The 21,349-nt window shown below is 37.8% G+C and overlaps 1 protein-coding gene and 1 pseudogene across 1 annotated transcript; one reads left to right on the forward strand and one right to left on the reverse strand.

Annotated features, from left to right (window-relative positions):
- Positions 1 to 1,430: 1,430 nt before the first annotated feature.
- On the forward strand, positions 1,431 to 17,287 carry LOC119522401 (annotated as a pseudogene).
- Positions 17,288 to 18,937: 1,650 nt separating this feature from the next.
- Positions 18,938 to 19,520, reverse strand: LOC119523640 (small ubiquitin-related modifier 2). The gene has a single exon (XM_037822445.1). The coding sequence runs from the start codon at positions 19,435 to 19,437 to the stop codon at positions 19,150 to 19,152; it is 288 nt and encodes a 95-aa protein (XP_037678373.1). The 5' UTR covers positions 19,438 to 19,520; the 3' UTR covers positions 18,938 to 19,149.
- Between the last annotated feature and the right edge of the window lie 1,829 nt (positions 19,521 to 21,349).

Genomic DNA, 21,349 nt, shown 5'->3' on the forward strand with positions numbered 1-21,349 from the left:
GACCCCCAAGCTCTGGTGGGTCTGTCTGTGCGAGAGCGCCCCCGACCGCCTCTTTTGGACAGTGTGACCCAGCGCGCCGCGGCCCGCCAAACGCAGCCCGCCAGGTTGGCCCTAACAAAGTCCTCACGGAGGGGGCCCCAGAGCTCCGGGCTCAGCCTTGCCTGGCCGCCTTGGTCCCCCAGGTTCCCAACCGGCTCCGCCCCTCACCCAGCCAGACACTAGGGCAAGTATCCTGGCGAATCAAACTCGCTGCCCCAAACCCCGGATCCCTCCCTTCCCACCCTTCTCAGCTTCCTCGAAAAAGCGGAGGAACGGAATCTGCATAACCAGAAACTCGCTTCAGGAGCCTCGGGAGTCTGACTGGGCATTATCGAGATTTAGGGCGCCTCGCCTGAAGGCACCCTCCAGCCGCCATCTGCATGGCTGGGCCAGGTGTGAGTCTGAAGTGGTAGACGTCGGCTATGGCTTGGAGCAGGCTCCGGTTCCGGGAAGGTGGGTGGCAACGTCCACAGCCGCCTTCCCCTTCCCAGCTTCCCGGAGAGCAAGACCGTGGGACATACCAAGTGCCGAGCCAGGGGAGCCGCACGAACTAGAGAAACAGGAGTCTCACGAACTCCCGGTCCCCTTTCCCCTAGGGCCACACCCGCAGTAAGCAGGTAGGGAGCGCGCAGAGCAGTGAGCGAGCCCCGCTTGTGTTCTCAAGGACTGCTAACCTCTAGGTAAAGTAAAGAGAGCTGGAAGAGTCGAGCCCTCTTTGAACGAAGGACGTTTACTGATGGTTTTCTTGAGTGAAGAAAAGAGCGTGTGTGAATGTGTGTGTGCGTGCACTTTTGTAATTTTCCTCTGCAAGAGCAGGGACAGGAACGCGAGAAGCTACTGCAGATTTGGGAGCCCGCTAGGGGTTGCAATAAGGCAGGTTTGGAACCTTGGCTGGCGCTAATTACCAGGAAGAGCTGCTCTCCGCGCAGCGGGCGCTCACCAAAGCTTCTAGCTGTTTCCCTCCCTGGGTGGCGGCAGCTGCCAGAGGAAAGCTTCCGGGCTGGATGTTCTCAGCGCTCCTGAGCAGGGGGACTAGATTCGGTCTCCCGAAGGCAGTAGTATAAGGTGATACCAAGGGGGAGATCTCGGAACCTTGTGTTTCCATATTCCCGGCTTTTGATACAGGTATTTGCAAAGAGGGAGCATTGTAAGCCCATCACACCACCGAGGGGGAGGAAATATACCGAGCTGTACTCTTTCGGGGGAAGAAACTGGAACTCAAGAACACGTTTATTCCCATCTTCCCTTTCCCAACACCGCTTTCAGTTTCAGGCGGGAATCATTTGGATCCCTGCTGCTCCGCCCTCCCCTCCCGGCTTCCGCCCCTTCTCCCCCGCCCCACCTAGCTACCTACAAAGAAACAAAAGATGACAACCCGACTCAGTAGGAGGATGGCAACTCCTTCCAGTACCGTTTCTCTGTTGGGCTTTATGGAAAAAGCAGTGCGGAAAGGATAGCCATAAGACCTGTTTCTTGCCACCAATATGTAAACCTCCCTGAAACCTTTCTAAAAGTCTTTGAACCCCCCCCCAAAACAAAACCTTTTACTAAATAAATGAAATATTCCATATTAAGAACTGCCCAAACCCGTAAGTATGGAACTGTAGGAGAAAAGACTTCTAGGATGCCTCCTCAATCCCCACATAAGAGTTGAGGAAAAAGAAAAAAATATATATTGAGTCACTTTTCCAAAAATGACTAGAAATACGCTGAGCCTAAGGAAATTCTGTGGCCAGTTATTAAGGAAAGAGCTCCTCATTAATGAAAAGGGAATTGTGGCAGAATGGGATGGAGATGCAATATAGGGTTTAAAACAATGCTCTTCTCCTTCTTAACTCTCACTATCTCATTGCTAATCATTTTTGAAGATACTGGGAGGAAGGGACACTTGATACCTAGGGATTTTGTGAAAGGGCACAGCTTGTTTAGCTCCTGAATTTAGCAATCTGTTTAATCTCTTCTCTACTGCCTCCTCTTCATATTTTCTTTCACATTCTTCCCTCTCATTTTCCTTATCCATCTTCCCACAGTTCCTTGGTGTCCTTAATTTATTTGGTCTGCATGTCTCCCTTTGCTTCCCTGAAAAACAGTGTTCCCTTCCTAATAACAAAATACAGAGGGCTCTGTCACAGGTCTTTCCCTGAGCACTGATATACTGCTTCTAGAGGTCAATATCTTGATACTGTAGGCGAACTTCCTAAAGCATTGATTCAACTTTAGAAATCCTCTAGACACATTTAAGCAACAGGAAATTGCAGAATTTTCTTATGAGACCAAGAAGTCCTATTTCAAATGTGGATAACGGTAAGAGGCACATTAAATTGCTAGTTTCAGAATGGCCAATCAAAAGGACAATATAACCAATTGTAATGGAACATCCACTCTCCATAGGGCAGTCACCCAGTTGCTTAGTTTATATTATTCAAATAATTTGCCAGGAATTTTAAAAGAGATGCTTTTTAGGTTATCAGGAGATAGAAAGAGGGCAGAATTGGGCAATCAGTGCTTAACGAGTACAGAATGTTCAATAAGGTTGATGGTAAAGATTAAGAAGGGGATAGCACAGTACTGCGTGACAGTAACACAATATTATAGTATAATGAACAAAGTTGAGTGTGAGTATGGTTGAAAGAGGAAAGCTAGAGTCATGTATGTCACCAGAAGGAATGCTAGAGGATAAAAACGGCCTGTATAACTTAGCAAAACCTAGAGTGGACAATGATGGTTGTTAATTGTATAAATATAAAAAAGTTCTTACTTGAACTAGGATAGAAATATGTCACTATTACAAGGTGTTAATAATAGGGTGGTGTCTGAGAAAAATACAATTCCTGTAAACTAAGGACTATAGTTAACAGTAACGTTGTAATATTCTTGCATTAATTGTTACAAAGGCACTATACCAAAGCTAAATATCAATAAAAGGGGGATATAAGGGGTATGGGATTTTTTTTTCTTTGGAAGAAATGAGAATGTTCTCATATTAACTTTAGTAGTGAATGCCTAACTATATGATTATACCAAGAGCCACTGATAGTACACTTAGGATAGATTGTATGCTGTGTGAATAAAACTGTCAAAAAAAGTAATGGAGGGATAAAAATATGGGATATTTTGGGTTTTCTTTTTTATTTTTATTTCTTTTTTGGAGCAATGAAAACATTCTAAAATTGATTGTGGTGATGAATGAACAACTATGTGATGATACTTTGGTTGGATTATATGGTATGTGAATATATCTCAATAAAATTGCATTTGAAAAAAATAATAATAAAAATCCAGGAACAATAACAAAAAAAGAAGACTTTTTGTTAACGAAGACACAAACAAACAAGCACGCACTCATGCACCCTTATACCTTTATTCCTGGAACTAATGTAATTACATAAATTCAATTCATCAAATGCTTATGGAGCATCTACTATGTTCCAGGAACTATGCCAGCACTGTCAGCAGGTAAAGACATTGAGACTTAAAGAAGCAAAGTGATGTTCAAAGTTTTGTGAACAACTCGCTTATCAACAAGCACATATTGAATGGCTGTTACCATGTACCTAGAACAATTCATTCCTAGAGCACAATATTTAGAAATTTTTGCCTTGACTTTCTAAAATGTATATATTTAATCTATAGGTTGCATTCTCTGTGAAGAATGCATAGTGGAAAATTTAACTTATTTCAATCTTATTTCTAAGTACCCTCATAAATAAGAGTATAAGCAGAATACTAGAAAACTAAAGTCAATAACAATTACATAAAGAAAATCAATGTGTACCATCTGAAATGAAGGAGTTTTGTTTGGTTGTTTGTCTAATGAGGAGATGTTTTCCAATGCACACTTTCAATATGTACTTGTTGGAGTGACCCATTATTTCCTATTGCAATTGATAACAATGCCATCCTGACATCAGCTACCAAAACTATGAATGGTGCTGGCAACTTAACTTTTGGCTACAATCGTTGGAAGCAGGAAAGGTAGCTTAACGATTTTCTACCCAAAGACCTCAAGTAAACAGGGTTGTAAAATTGCAATCACCAGCCTGCAGCTAGGGACGGCCCATTTCAAGCTGACTGTGGGCCCCTGTGGGGAAAGCAGCCACACTGGAGGAAGCTCACTTGAGCCTGGATGTGAACAGTTGGTAGTCAGGATTCTGCATCCATCTGTTCCTAACAGAGCCAGAAATCTTATTTCTCAGACACCCAAGTAAAGCTCAGGAGAAAATCTGACAAGGCAGTTAAAGTTTTTTTTTTTTTTTTTTTTAACCTATTCCTATTTAGAATCCAAATGAACCCCATGGATCCACTTCTGACTGGAGTTCCAGGGAGAAGCAATTTTTTTTTTTAAACTTGGGGGTTTGACAAGTCAGTTTGTATTCCACATGACAAGCCCTGCTCATGGAAGTATACATTCATATAGAAGATCCCTTGTTAGAAAGACCCCATCAATGCTGCTGTACTTTACTCTCAAAATAGAATGTATCCTTAATACAGATTAATCATAACCTTCAGAAACCATGGCTTGTCAATAGGGTGCAATGGCAATTCATTTGTATTATTGCTATAATAGATTCAAGCAACTGCCTAAAATTAAAATTATAGACAGTTAAAAGAATAACACCTTGGTCTTTAATTTGTATAAAATTCACTTATATTTGATATGCATACACATAAACAAATATGGCAATAGCAATAATTTGTAACCTCATAAAGATAACATAATGCCTTCCCTTGCAGAACTGAGAACTAGTTTTATGCTAGTGCTTGTCTTTTTATTGGAAATAATTTAAGAATATTACTTTTTGGCAGTTTTTAACTATCACGGTTGTTGAAAAGGGGAAAAATTGATTTCAAAACGCACCATGATTTCTGTTTGAGAAATGAAATTACACTCCAGAAAAAGAATTTGAAAAGAGTGTTGAACAATTAGGATTGTTCTGTTGGCATTTAAAATGCACTTGAACTTCTCTCAAACCTTGTGACCTCATCATCATAACCTTTCAAGTGAATTATTATCATGATTGACTCACAGATAACTATTAATTTATATTGTAGTAACTAAAGTATTTAGTGCTTCTGAAGCACTTGCTTTTAATAATGGCCATAAGAAGGCTTTTATAGTCACAGACATTAACAATTGCCATTAGATGCTAACAATAATTAGAATAGTCTATCATAAACAGATTTTAAAATGTATTTTAAATAAAAATTGGGAACTAGGATATCATTTTCTATACAACACAGTAAATATGAATAATTCCTTCTTAGACTGAGAAAACAGGGTCCTGAAATGCATCTTCATTCTCTCATTCATACTTCCATTCACTAAAGATTTATAGAGCATATTCTCTGGACCTACTCAGTGCTTATTACTTGAAATAGAGGGGTAAACCAAACACACCTGTTCCTTGCCCTTGTGGAGATTACAGTCTAGTGACAAGAGACAGACATAACCAATCCCACAATGAAATAAATAGTTCTAAAGTGATGAATGCACTGAAGGAAAAGAACGAGGCATTGGCAAGAGAGTAACAGAGGTCACTCAATATAGATTGGGGTTGGGGCAGTTAGGTGGGCTTCCATGAGGCAGTGCCTATTACCTGAGGCCTAGAGCATGTGTAGTAGTCGTCCTTCCAGGCACAGAGAAACAGAATCTACATGGTATCTTATCTGAGAAAGGTCATGGCAGTGTCAAGGAACATAAGGACTGCCTGTGTATCTGGAGTATAGTGAGCATAAGTAGTGTGAGGGAAGGAGTGATATAAGATGAGGCCCAAGGAGTGATGCAAATGTTCAAGGGATGATCATGGCGATGAATGTACACTGTGTGGTGATACTGTGAACCACTGATTTTATATTTTGGATGGATTGTATGGTGTGTGAATATATCTCAATAAAATTACATTTAAAAAAAAGATGAGGCCAGAGAGGCAGAAAGGAGACAAATCATACAAGGCCTTGGAGGCCTTGATATGGATTTTGGAATTTTCCCTAAGGACAATGGGAATTCAGGGAAGATGTGATATGATCTGATTTACAGTTGAAAAGATCTTTACCTGTGTTGATCAAATCTTATATTTGCTAACTATCACATAACAAAACTTTTCTATTGTTATTCTTCCTGACCATTCCATGTCATATACTAGCCATTATCAAAGTTTTGTCCAGAGACCCCTGGCATTTCCATAGTCCCTTTTAGGGTCTCTGTGCAGTGAAAATTATTTTCATAATAATACTAAGTATTATTTGCCTTTTCATTCACATTCTTTCACAAGTGTACATCAATGAATTGCATCCAGAAGTAGAAATGAGAATTTAACTGTCTTCTATTAATCCAGGCATTAAAGATATTTGCAAAAATAATGCCATTCTTTCCAATAATGTTTTGTTTTAGAAAATACAGTAATTCTTCAAGAAAATGTTGTTTATGTTAGCATGTAATTCATGTAATATTGTTATTTTACGTACATTAATGAATAAATATTTAATTTTTGGCTCTTTTAATTTCTAATACAGTAAACATCAATAGATAGAACTCACAAAGCCATTGACCTTTTATTTTTTTTCTTAAAACTCGTTGTTGTTTCCCTCATATCAATGTGTTTTACTGTTCCTAAAGGCACAATCCTTACACCCACAATAAGAAATTGATTTTTACATTGCAATCCTTATGCTTACTTACAACTACTATCTGTGATGCATTCTGAAATTATCTATTCTATTCCAACAGAATCAATTGCTTTCTTAACCTAGTAACCCACACTTTGAAAAATGTGAATGTTCTCACCCCATTTCCAGGTTTCAGTAATTGCTTCTACATTAACATGTTTCAGACCATATCTCCTGCCCCAACATTTCCCCTAGGCTCCATTTCTAACAACTGGGCTGGACATTTGTTTCAAATGTTTCAAAATTATGTTTCAAAATTACTTCAAACTAAATGTGTTTAAAACTGAACTTATCCACAATATATTTTTCAATTGAAAAAAAGGGAAATTACAAAAGCATATAATCCCATGTTTGCACAAAGAACCTGAAACTAAAATATTTATAAATAGAGGCATGGAGAAAGGACTGGGGAAATAAATCACAATATTAATAATTATGCATGGGATTGCTAGCTATTTTAATTTTCTCTTTTATATTTTTCTATACTTTATTTTTCATAACAATTATGTATTACTTCTGTAATAAGAAAGCTATTAAAACATAAAAACAGAACTAATCTGCACAATTCCCACACCTATCTTTGCCTTTCATTTTATTTATTTATTTTTTTTTTCTGGGTTTTTTTTTACATTCAATTTTACTGAGATATAGTCACATACCATACATACCATGTAGTCATACAAAGCATACAATCAATTGTTCACAGTACCATTATATAGTTGTGCTTTCATCACCAAAATTAGTTTTTGAACATTTTCATTATGACACACACAAAAATAATAAGAATAAAAATTAAAGTGAAAAAGAGCAATTAAAGTAAAAAAGAACACTGGGTACCTTTTTTTTTTTCTACCCCCATTTTTCTCCTCATCCATCCATACACTGGACAAAGGGGAGTGTGGTCCATATGGCTTTCCTAATCATTGTCACACCTCATAAGCTACATTTTTATATGATAGTCTTCAAGGTTCAAGGGTTCTGGGTTGTAGTTTGATAGTCTCAGGTATTTATTGCTAGCTATTCCAATTCATTGGAACCTAAAAAGGGTTCTCTATATTGTGTGTAAGAGTGCCCACCAGAGTGACCTCTCAGCTCCTTTTGGAATCTCTATGCCACTGAAGCTTATTTCATTTCATTTCATATCCCCCTTTTGGTCAAGAAGATGTTCTCCATCCCACAATGCTGGGTCTAGATTCCTCCCTGGGAGTCATATCCCACATTGCCAGGGAGATTCACTCCCCTGAATGTCTGATCCCACGTAGGGGGGGAGGGCAGTGATTTCACCTGCCAAGTTGGCTTAGCTAGAGAGAGAGGGCCACATCTGATCAACAAAGAAGCATTCAGGAAGAGACCCTTAGGCACAATTATAGGCAGGACTAGCCTCACCTTTGCAGCAACAGTCTTCCCAAGGGCAAGTCCCATGGTAGAGGGCTCAGCCCATCAAACCACCAGTCCCCTATGTCTGTGAGCACATCAGCAACCATTGAGGTGGGGAAGCCCAACAACCCTGTATTCTCCACCAGCTCCTCAAGGGGGCTCTGCATATTTTTTCCATTGTTTTTGTTTTTGTTTTTTAATTAACTCTTTTTTTAATTAACTATTAACTACATCAAAAAAATTCAAAAAATAAAAACATACAAAAAAACATTTCAAACAATCCATAACAAGGGAATAAGAAGAAAACTAACCTAAAATAACTACGTTATTTCCAACATGTTCCTACTCTACCCCAAGAAAATAATCTGATATAGCAACATTTTTTTGAACTTGTTCCTACCATACCCAACAGAAATTAACAAACCGTAAATGAAATAAGCTTCAGTGGCAGAGAGATTCCAAAAGGAGCCAAGAGGTCACTCTGGTGGGCACTCTTATGCACAATATAGACAACCCTTTTTAGGTTCTAATGAATTGGGGTAGCTGGTGGTAGATACCTGAAACTATCAAACTACAACCCAGAACCCATGAATCTTGAAGACAATTGTATAAAAATGTGGCTTATGAGGGGGGACAGTGGGATTGGGGGGGCCATAGGGATCACACTCCCCTTTGTCTAGTTTGTGGATGGATGAGTGGAAAGGTGGGGGAAGGAAACAAACAAACAAACAAACAGACAAGGGCACCCAGTGTTCTTTTTTACTTTAGTTGCTCTTTTTCACTTTAATTATTATTCTGGTTATTTTTGTGTGTGTGGTAATGAGGGTGTCGGGGATTGATTTTGGTGATGAATGTACAACTATGTAATGGTACTGTGAACAATCAAATGTACGATTTGTTTTGTATGACTGCGTGGTATGTGGATATATCTCAATAAAATGAATATTAAAAAAAAACATATTCATTCCTGGGCATTCCCAAGATGTTAAATCTACCCACAAAAGCTTATCTGTTCTTATTGGGTTATTGTTCCCCCTTCCTTAATTGCTCTCTATCACTACTCCCCCTACATTCTACATTATAAGCCATTTACTTTACATTTTTCAATGTTCACATTAGTGGTAGCATATAATATTTCTCTTTTTTGTGCCCGGCTTATTTTGCTCAGCATTATGTCTTCAAGGTTCATCCATGTTGTCATATGTTTCACGAGATCGTTCCTTCTTACTGCCGCGTAGTATTCCATTGTGTATATATACCACATTTTATTTATCCACTCCTTTGTTGAAGGATATTTGGGTTGTTTCCATCTCTTGGCAATTGTGAATAATGCTGCTATGAGCATTGGCATGCAGATATCTGTTCATGTCACTGCTTTCAGATCTTCCGGGTATATACCGAGAAGTGCAATTGCTGGATTGAGGGGTAACTCTATATCTAGTTTTCTAAGGAAATGCCAGGCTGACTTCCAGAGTGACTGAACCATTATACAGTCCCACCAACAATGAATAAGAGTTCCAATTTCTCCACATCCTCTCCAGCATTTGTAGTTTCCTGTTTGTTTAATGGTAGCCATTCCAATTGGTGTGAGATGGTATCTCATTGTGGTCTTAATTTGCATCTCTCTAATAGCTAGTGAAGCTGAATATTTTTTCATGTGTGTCTTGGCCCTTTGTATTTCCTCTTCAGATAAACTGTCTTTTCATATCTTTTGCCCATTTTATAATTGGGCTGTCTGTACTACTGTCATTGAGTTGTAAGATTTCTTTATATATGAAAGATTCAGCCTTTTGTCAGACACATGGTTTCCAAAAATGTTTTCACATTAAGTTGGCTGCCTCTTCACCTTTTTGAAAATTTCCTTTGAGGTACAGAAACTTCTAAGCTTGAGTTCCCATTTGTCTTTTGTTTTTTAGTTGCTTGTGCTTTGGGTGTAAGGTCTAGGAAGTGTCCACCAAATACAAGGTCTTGAAGATGTTTCCCTACATTATCTTCTAGGAGTTTTATAGTACTGTCTTTGATCCACTTTGTGCTGGTTTGAATGTATTATGTCCCCCAGAAAAGGCCATATTCTTTGATGTAATCTTGTGTCAACTGACGTATCAGTGTTGATTAGATTGTAGTTCTTTGAGTGTTTCTGTGGAGATCTGCCCCACCCAACTGTGGGTGATGACTCTGATTGGATAATTTCCATGGAGGTGTTACCCCACCCATTCGGGGTGGGTCTAAGTTGAGTCACTGGAGCCATATAAATGAGCTAACCGACAGGGGGAACTCAGTGCAGCTGAGAGTGACATTTTGAAGAGGAGCTACAGCCAAGAGGGACACTTTGAAGAACACACAGAAGCTGAGAGTGTAGCTGAGATGAGAGACAGTTTGAAGACGGCTGTTGAAAGCAGACTCTTTCTCTGGAGAAGCTAAGAGAGGACAAACATCCCAAGAGCAACTAAGAGTGACATTTTTGACGAATGTCAGCCTAGAGAGGAACATCTTGGGAGAAAGCCATTTTGAAACCAGAACTTTGGAGCAGATGCCAGCCACGTGCCTTCCCAGCTAACAGAGGTTTTCCGGACACCACTGACCATCCTCCAGTGAAGGTACCTGATTGTTGATGTGTTACCTTGGACACTTTATGACTTTAAGACTGTAACTGTATAACCAAATAAACCCCCTTTATAAAAGCCAATCCATTTCTGGTGTTTTGCATCCCAGAAGCATTAGCAAACTAGAACATACTTTGAGTTAATCTTTGTGTAGCATGTGAGATAGGGGTCCTCTTTAATTCTTTTGGGTATGGATATCCAACTCTCCCAGCCCCAATTGTTGAAAAGAATGTTATGTCCCAGTTCAGTGGCTTTGGGGGCCTTATCAAAGATCAGTCAGCCATAGATCTGGGGGTCTATCTCCGAATTCTCAATTTGATTCCATTGATCAATATGTCTGTCTTTGCGCCAGTACCATGCTGTTTTGACTACTGTGGCTTTATAATAAGCTTCAAAGTCAGGGACTGTAAGTCCTCCCACTTCATTTTTCTTTTTTAGAGGGTTTTTAGCAACTCAAGGCATCTTCCCTTTCCAAATAAATTTGATAACAAGCTTTTCCAAGTCTGCAAAGTAGGTTGATGGACTTTTGATAGGGATTGCATTGAATCTGTAGATGAGTTTGGGTAGAATTGACATCTTAATGACATTTTGCCTTCCTATCCATGAACATGGAATTTCTTTCCATCTTTTAAGATCCCTTTCTATTTCTTTTAGTAGAGTTATGTAGTTTTCTTTTACATCTTTTACATGTAGGTCTTTTACATTTTTGGTTAACTTTATTCCTAGGTACTTGACTTTTTTAGTTGCTATGGAAAATGGTATCTTTTTCTTGAGTGTCTCTTAATTTTGTTCATTTCTAGCATACAGAAACACTACTGACTTATGTGCATTAATCTTGTATCCTGCTACTTTGCTAAATTTGTTTATTAACTCTGGTATCTTTATCATCAATTTCTAAGAGTTTTCCAGATATAAGATCATATCATCTGCAAACAGTGACAGTTTTACTTCTTCCTTCCCAGTTTGGATGGCTTTTATTTCTTTGTCTTGCCAGATTGTCCTGGCTAGCACTTCTAGCACAGTGTTAAATAACAGTGGTGACAGTGGGCATCCTTGTCTCATTCCTGATCTTAGAGGGAAGGCTTTCAGTTTCTTGCCATTGAGTGCTATGCTGGCTGTGGGTTTTTCTTATATGCTTTTATCATATTGAGGAAGTTTCCTTCAATTCCTACCTTTTGAAGTGTTTTTATCAAAAAGGGATGTTGGATTTTTTTGAATGCTTTTTCAACATCTATTGAGATGATCATTTGATTTTTCTCTTTTGATTTGTTAATGTGTTGTAATACATTGATTGATTTTCTTATGTTGAACCATCCTTGCATGCCTGGAATGAACCCCACTTGGTCGCAGTGTATGATTTTTTTAATGTGTCTTTGGAATCAATTTGCAAGTATTTTGTTGAGAATTTTTGCATCTCTATTCATTAGGGAGATTGGTCTGTAGTTTTCCTTTTTGGTGGCATCTTTGCCTGGTTTTGGTATTAGATTGATGCTAGCTTCATAAAATGTGTTAGGTAGTGTTCCATTTTCTTTGATGTTTTGAAAGAGTTTAAGTAAGATTGGTGTCAGTTCTTTTTGGAAAGTTTGGTAGAATTCCCCTGTGAAGCCATCTAGCCCTAGGCATTTATTTGTGGGAAGTTTTTTGATGACTGTTTGGATCTCTTTGCTTGTGATTGGTTGGTTGAGGTCTTCTGTTTCTTCTCTGGTCAGTCTAGGTTGTTCATACGTTTCCAGGAAATTGTCCATTTCCTCTACATTATCCAGTTCATTGGCATACAGTTGTTCATAGTCTCCTCTTATATATTTTTTTTAATTTCTTCAGGATCCACAGTAATATCACTTTTCTCATTCCTTATTTTGTTTATATTGGTCTTCTCTCTTTTTGGCTTTGCAATCCAGCTAAGGGTTTGTCAATCTTGTTGATCTTTTCATAGAACCAACTTTTGGCATTATTTATTCTCTCTATTGTTTCTTTTTTATTTTGTTTTCCGTATCATTTATTTCTGCCTTAATCTTGTTATTATTTTCTTCCACATGCTTTAGTATTAGTTTGCTGATCATTTTATAGCTTCTTCACTTGTTTCATTAGTTCTTTGATTTTAGCTCTTTCTTCCTTTAAAATGTATGCATTTAGAGCTATAAATATCCCTCACAATACTGCCTTTGCTGCATTCCATAAACTTTGATATATTGTGTTCTAATTTTCATTCATCTCTAGATGTTTAGCAATTTCTCTTGCAAATTTTTCTTTGACCTACTGATTGTTTAAGAGTGTTATTTTACCTCCACATATTTGTAATTGTTCTGGTTCTTTGATAGTTATTAACTTCTGTTTGTATTCCATTGTGGTCAGAGAATGTGTTTTGAATAACTTTAATCTTTTTGAATTTTTGAGCCTTGTTTTATGCCTCAGCATATGATCTTTCCTGGAGAAAGTTCCATGATCACTAGAGAAGAATGTATATCCTGGTAATTTGGGATGTAATATTTTATATATATCTGTTAAATCTAATGCATTTATCCCATTTTTAAGTTCTCAGTGGTCTTCTGTCTAGATATCTATCTATAGGAGAGAATGTTGTATTGAAGCCTCCCACAATTATTGTGGAAACACCTATTATTTCCTACAGTTTTGCCAATATTTGTCTCATATTCTTTGGAGAACTTTGGGTGCATAAACATTTATAATTGTTATTTCTTCTTGGTGAATTGTCCTTTTTATTAGTATATAGTGTCCTTCTTTGTTTCTTATAACATTTTTGGATTTAAAGTCTCTTTTATCGGAAATTAGTATTGCTAGCCCTACTTTCTTTTTTCTATAGCTTGCATGGAATATTTTTTTCCATCTTTTCACTTTCAATTTCATTGTGTCGCAAGGTCTAAGATGAGTCTCTTGTAAACAACATATTGATTGTTCATATTTTTTAATCCATTCTTTCAATCTATATATTTTAATTGTGGAGTTTAATCCATTCACATTCAATGTTATTACTGTGATGGCTGTTCTGGAATCAGCCATCTTATCTTTGTTTTTTTATCTGTCAGATCTTTTTTTACTCTCTCTCTCTTTATTTCCTTTAAGGTACCCTTACTAAGACTCTTCAGTTCTGTACCCTTCTCCAGAGCTCTCTCTCCTTCCTTTTTTTCTCAGTTGGTAGAGCTCCCCTTAGTAGTTCTTGTAGGGCAGGTCTCTTGTTAACAGATTCTCTCAGCATTTGTTTATCTTAGAAAATTTTAAGCTCTCTTTCAATTTTAAAGTAGAGTTTTGCTGGTTAAGGAATTCTTGGCTGACAATTTTTCTCTTTCTGAATTTTAAATAGACCATACCACTGTCTTCTCACCTCTATAATGCCCCCTGAAAAGTTGGTCCTCAATCTTATATTGTTTCCCTTTTATGTGGTAAATTGCTTCTCTCTTGCTGCTTTCAGAACTTTCTCATTCTCTTTAGCATTAGACAATCTGGTCAGAATATGTCTCAGAGTAGGTTTATTTGGATTTGTTCTATTTGGAGTTAGTTGGGCATTTCTGCTTGCATATTTACATTATTTAGAAGAGCTGGGAAATTTTCCTCAGTAATATCTTCAAATACTCCCCATAGCCCTTACTCTTCTCTTCCCCTTCTGGGACACTGATAATTCTTATATTTGTATGCTTCATATTGTCCATCATTTTCCTGAGATCCCTTTCAAATTTTTCAATTTTTTTCACTATTAGTTCTTTTGTACTTTCACTTTCCATTACCCTATCTTTGCATTTGCTAATTCGGTTCTCTACCTCTTCAAATATAGTGGTATGTGTCTCAAGAATATTTTTAATTTGATCAACAGTATCTTTTATTTCCATAAGATCCACTATTTTTTATTTACTCTTGCAAATTCTTCTTTATGCCCTTCTAGGGTCTTCTTCATGTCCTTTATATCCTAAGCCATAGTATTAATGTTTGTGAGTACTCATTTGATTACTTGTTCCAGGTTCTATGTCTCCTCTGGGTTTTTCATTTGGATATTTGCATTATCCATCTCTTCTAGTTTCTTCATATGCTTTGTAATTTTCTGTTGTTTTTGGCCTCTTGATATTTGGCCTCATCTTGATAGGATTATCTTAGAGTATGCATGATTATTTAAGCATTTATCTATAATTAAACAGAGTTACAACTTGGTGGCATGCACTTTCCTGACCTGCCATCAGGTGACACTCCTGAGCCACCTTTTACCCTTAAGTCAGTTCCCCTCAACTTCATTTATGTACTGAGTGGGAGTCCAAATCATATGGGGTTCCAGTGCACCAATTTTCCATGTGCACTGGGGACCGTCAGTCCTATGGGTGGGGGGAATGTCCTGTGCAGTTTAACAGAGAGTCTGCTCCAGGGCCCTGTGGTCCTGGCCATTCCTGGGTCTGCAGATGGTGTTCTCTGGGGCTGCAGATCTTATTTCTCACCTTCCAGTTCAAATTCCCCACTATCCCTCTCTGTCATGCACTACATGTCCCTGGGATTGGTGGGGGGGGGGCTCCTGGCTTTCCTGCAGTACCCCTGTCTCTATGCTGTGGGCACCTTGAGCCTCTATCGAGGAAGAGGGTATGCCAACACAAGCACACCAAATCCCAAGTTCCCTCAATGAAACTTCTGGCTGCTGGGCTGTAGAAAGTTATCTTCCAGCCAACTACAAAGTCCTGGCCCTGGGGCCACAAAAGGCTATCTTCTAGGCCACCACAAAGTCCCTGCCCTGGTGCCACAAAAGGCCCTGGTACCATGAAAGGCCATCTCCTAAGCAACTGCAAAGATGGCTGCATCAGGCATGGAACACAACCCCTTCCATGATTGCCTGCTCAAACCACCATTCCCTGGCATGGAAGCTCTCAGCTGTGGGTATGTGATGGGTTATCCCCTGTGCTTAGTACTTTGTAGGGTGCCCAGGGTATGGAAGGCTACTTCCCTCCACACCCTCAGCTGGCTCACTGGCATTCCAGGCTGGACAGTCACCCATCTTGAACACAGCCTCTCGGTTTCTCCAAGTAGGCAGTCACTATGGGTATACAAGTCCTTGTTCAGGTGGTGGGACCCTGGAGCTGCTATTCTGGAGCATGTTCTGTCCTTTATTTAGTCATTCCCAAGGCATCTACATCTCCAGGGGAGTAAATGTGTCTGCTCTGAGCAAAGATATCAACTGGGATTTTACATTTTGCAAAAGCCTACAGGTTGGTAGTTATATCACTGTTGGAGATATTTATGGAATTGCCAATGAGAATTTGCTCATCAGACATAAAACCATGTTACCACCATGAAACAGAGGAACTGTAACTGACATTGCTCCACTTGGGAACTATGGTACCTCTGATGTTGTCTTGGAGTTTGAATTTGAATGTGTAAAGGAGAAATTCAGCATGGTCCAAGTATGGCCTGTACTGAGAAGCTGCCAGCCAATTGTCTATTGTTGACTTGACAGAGATTTCAATCAACAGAGATTTCCCATGTGTACAAGGAATAGCTGGTGCTATTGCTGGGGCTTTTGGCTGTGGAAAGACGTGATATCACAGTCTCTTTCCAAGTATTCCAACCATGATGTCATCATCTATGTAGGATGTGGTGAAAGAGGAAATGAGATGTCTGAAGTTTTCTGGAACTTTCCAGAGCTCACAATTGATGCTTATGGTAAGGTAGAATTGATTATGAAGAGAACAGTTTGGTAGCCAACAGTTCCAACATATGTGTTGCTGCTAGAGAAGCCTCCATTTATACTGGAATTACACTGCCAGAATATATCCAAGACATGGGCTGTCACCTCAGTATGATGGCTGACCCCACCTCCAGATGGGCTGAGGCCCTTAGAGAAATCTCTGGTCACTTAGCTGAAATGCCTGCAGATAGTGGATATCCTGCATATCTTGATGCCCTTCTGGACTCTTTCTATAAGCAAGTAGGCAGGGTAAATTGTCTTGGAAATCCTGAAAGAGAAGGGACTGTCAGCATGCAGGAGCAAGTTTTCCACCTGGTGGTGATTTTTCTGGTCCAGTTACAGCAGCTACTCTTGTTATTGTTCAGGTGTTCTGGGGATTAGATAAGAAACTAACTCAATGTAAGCATTTCCCCTCTGTCAATTGGCTGATCAGCTACATCAAGTACATGCATGCCTTGGATGAGTACAACGATAAACACTTCACAGAGCTTGTTCCTCTTAGGACCAAAGCTAAGGAGATTCTATAGGAAGAAGAAGACCTGGCAGAAATTGTACAATTTGTGGGAAAGACTTCTTCAGCAGAAATGGATAAAATCACTCTGGAGGTAGCAAAATTTATCAAAGATGGTTTCCTACAACAAATTGGTTATACTCCTTATGACATGTTCTGCCCATTCTACAATACAGTAAGGATACTGTTCAACATGATTGCATTTTGTGATATGGCCCATAGAATTGTTGAAACCATGCCCAAAGTGACAATAAAATTACTTGGTCCATTATCCATAAGCGTATGGGGGAGATCCTCTATAAACTTTCCTCCATGAAATTCAAGGATCCAGTGAAAGTTGGTGTGGCAAAGATCAAGGCAGACTATGCACAGCTTCTTGAAGATATGCAGAATGCATTCTGTGTCCTTGAAGATTAGAACTGTGATTTCTTTCCTCTTTTGTTCTCATCAAATTCATGTATGAATTTTCCCAAATTTCTCATCTCAAGCCTTTTACTTCTTCATTGTGCAGCTTGAGACTAGTGCTTATATGTGTAATTTGTTTCCCTGCTTATTTTCTAGGTCTTAAATAAAACAAACATTCCCTTGTTCCCATGTTTAAAGGGCCTCCCTGATTCTTTATCTTTGGTGGTGAATGTAGTAAACATGATATAAGATGGCTACATTACTGTAAACTTGTATGTAGGCTGACATCCCTTGTCCTAGGTTTGCTCTTTACTCTTCACCATTAAATTATAAACAGTACTACTGCATATATTCTATTTGTAATGGATTTGGAATGGAAAGCCAGATTTCTATACCTTTTGACAGTTGCTCTGTGAAATAACTCAATATCTATGTAATAAGGTTATTTGCAACTTAGCATTTTGCTAAGTAACTACTTTGCAGGAAATATTTCCATTTTTGAAACATGAATGATTATGCATTGTTTCCCCAGTATAAATCAGGAATATTTGGGGGAAACTGTTGGGAACTATACTATTTTCAAAATAGGCAATTGTGGGGTTCAGCATAATATATGAATCAGTACCCTCAAAAATAGTGAAAATAGAACTAGGCAGTCAAACTTAGATTAAAATCATCTTATTAGATCATATTTTATTTCACTAGGAAAAATTCAGTATCAAGGGCTATTGTACTGCATTACTAGGAAAATCTTTTTAAAATTACATTTTAAAAAATCACTTAAAACTTTATCCACATCATACCCTGTTTCTTTTCCTCAAACATCTTAGAAGCCAAAGTTTCTTAAAATGATGTAGCAATGTGATCAGCATTAAAATGCCACAGCAGATTTTTAGTAGTAGTTGAAATGTTTGCACCTTTAATGATCAGCTGGGCTTTATTATTTCTTGGGGCCACAGTGGCATTATGTTTTCACAAAATAATGAAACGTGTCACATGTTTGCACATTTGTTTGCACATTGCATTTCTAAACAGCCAGCTTACCATTTGTAGAAATATTTTCTTTCGTGTAGTTTTTTACTAACTGGCTCAAAGTTTTCTTAAAACATCTATAGCCACAGCAGCATAACAATTTCTATTCTCTTTGATCGGAATGAAATTCTTATATCTGATGATAGCAGAATCTGTGTTGTGTAGAAAACAAGATAATTTCATTCTCTCTTTTCAGTATATTTTTTTTTTTTTTTTTTTTTTTTTTTTTTTTTCATTTTAAACAAGAAGTTTATTTAAACAACAAGACGCTTGACTTGAAGGGAAAACTATCTAGGATTCATTTCTTTTAGAGTAATTTATCCCTACTTAAAGACAGATTGCCCTACATGTAACAGCTACGTACAAAAAAGTTATAAAATTGTCCTTGGTTTTACAATGATAAATGAAAAACATTAAAATTCTCCAATCGAACAAGGTATGCAAGGATTTTTTATGTTGTTGGTTTTTGTTAACAGTGAGAGCAAAATAACTTACTGGAATATAAAGATAAGAGTTGAATGAGCATGCCACTAATGGAGAAAGGGGGTATTTTCACAGAACCAGTATTTTTTTTCCCCATCCCATCTCCATTTGATGTCAATCAAAACATACCATTGGCCATTTATTAAAAAAAAAAAAAAAAAAAAAAAGCAATATGCTTGTGCACATACACCAGTTACTTTATGTACAATAAAGGAATGGGGAAGGGAAAAATGAAAGAATAGAGAAAACTATACTGTAGTAGTCAGGATGTGGTGGAACCAAATTGCAGTTTTTCTAATTGAGAATGTATTCTTGGTCTGTAGGAACAGAGTTCTGGAGTAAAGTAGCAGGCTCCCGTTTTAATAGACACCTCCTGTCTGCTGCTGGAACACATCAATTGTATCTTCATCCTCCATTTCCAACTGTGCAGGTGTGTCTGTTTCATTGATTGGCTGCCCGTCAAACCGGAATCTGATCTGCCTCATTGACAAACCCTGTCGTTCACAATAGGCTTTCATTAGTTTACTAAGTGGTGTATGCCTCTTAATCTTAAACTGCACCACAGAACCATCCTGCCCCGCCACCTTCAAATTAATATGATCGTTGTTCTCAGTCTTGACTCCTTCCTTGGGTTTTTCGTCGGCCATGACGAGAGCCGGGGTCTCCTCAGCTGCCGCTTCACAAAAGAGGTACCAGGTCCACACCGAACGAGCACACAAGCAGCACCAGAAGCGGCCTTCAGTATATTTTTATAATAATGATTTTTGATTTTTGTATAATAAGGCACAATGCAGAGCAGCTCCAGGAGCAACAATTTCCCATTAACTCTTTCTGACCAATAGTGCTGGCCCCATTGTTTCCTCGATGGGAAGAGGAGAGGGTGTGTAAACATGTCTAACAATATCAAATACCAAAATGTGGTAGTATAAAGTATTCATTTTATGCCTCATTATATTATTATTTAAATTTTTTGGTAATACATTTCTGTCAGACTATTAAGGAAAGAGGCAATCAATAAGAATTCAGCTATAGTATATTTAATCTTTCAGAATATTGGCAGATAAAAATTATGCAATGATTTGTTGACATGTAGAATTAATGGTGCTGCTCATTCAGTTTGCTTCCAATGTGGCCTCCTATTAGAGGTCCTAAGACTGATAGAAATTAAAAGGATTTCAAAAACTTTCTATTCATACCTTAAACCTACCAGCAAACTAGGATTGTGATAGGAATGAATGATATGATGAAGAAAGTTTGACAAGTTTTTTGTTGTTCTGAATTTGCAATGTATCCTTTTAAGAATGCCAGTGTATAAGTGTGAAGATGCTAGAGAAACAATGTGAAGATGCTAGAGAAACTATGCTCATTTTAAGTGTTCCTTCACCACCTATGTGCTGTAGAATTTCTGATTAGTGCACTAATCATATTTTTTAGTAAGAATGTATTAAAATTACAACAGTCTCTTAAAAAGATGATTCAGTTCTATATTTATTGTGCTGTGCCTGGTCCTAAGTGGAGCCAGTTAAACAAGTTTCATATGTATTTTTTCCAGCATTAAATCTCATACATTGTACCCTTTGGAACTTTTCTTCCATCCTGAATAATGAATGGGAGAGGTCATATATATTGTGACCTTATCCTTGAGATTTCACTATCTTTATGTTACAAGTTGTGTACAATTGTTAAAATCTGTGAATGAAAAAATTAATTTAAATTAAAAAAGAGTTTTCAATAGTGCCTGTTTTCTAAGTAATGTAAAGATGGTGCACAATATTTCTTCATAGGAAGACTTCCAAATTATTAAATATAATTTCCTTGGAAAATGGGGAGAAATAGTTTCCCTGATGTCTATGTAAAATTTAAATGAAAACAAATGTGATTTTAGTGTTAGTATTCACAGCTGCTGGTTCTTCTCTGTTAATTTGCATTTATATTCTTAATGTCTAGGTTGAGCCTAGGGAAATTTAAAACTCAACTTCATTAATGCTATAGCTTCCATAGGAATCTCAATATGCATAGAAGTTCCTACATTGCAGAGTTATTTGATGAGAATATAGCAGCTAAGCATAATTACTAAGTCATTATGATAGTTAAATGTGTACTGTCAGTTTTTACTTTTGACATTCCTTCGGGCCTAAGCCCAATGTCTGAAAAGTTAAAAAAATCCATGAAGCTAAGATAGTAAATTTAACATCTTTAAAATGGAAACATTACATTTCTGAACTATTGCCTATTTGTGATTAATTATAATTTAAACTAGATCATGTTTCACATTTGCAACAATTACATTGACATACATGATGTCTGCAATTACTGCATAACCCACTAAGTTAGGGCACTTTCATTTAGTTACTTATCTTGGAAACACGAAACACTACTCCTGGGGGCAAAGGTACTATGAATAGGAATACAAGGTCCAAACAATAATGGTTTCCCCTGAGATTCATATATATATAACTTTTTTCTTTACTTTTTTACAAAAGCTATGTGTAGACATACTTTAAAATTATAATACTTAAAGTTTTTGCTTATGAGGCAAGCTTTTTAGTAAGAAAATCC

The sequence above is a fragment of the Choloepus didactylus genome, chromosome X (genome assembly GCF_015220235.1).
Source record: "Choloepus didactylus isolate mChoDid1 chromosome X, mChoDid1.pri, whole genome shotgun sequence".
NCBI classification, from domain to species: Eukaryota; Metazoa; Chordata; class Mammalia; order Pilosa; family Megalonychidae; genus Choloepus; species Choloepus didactylus.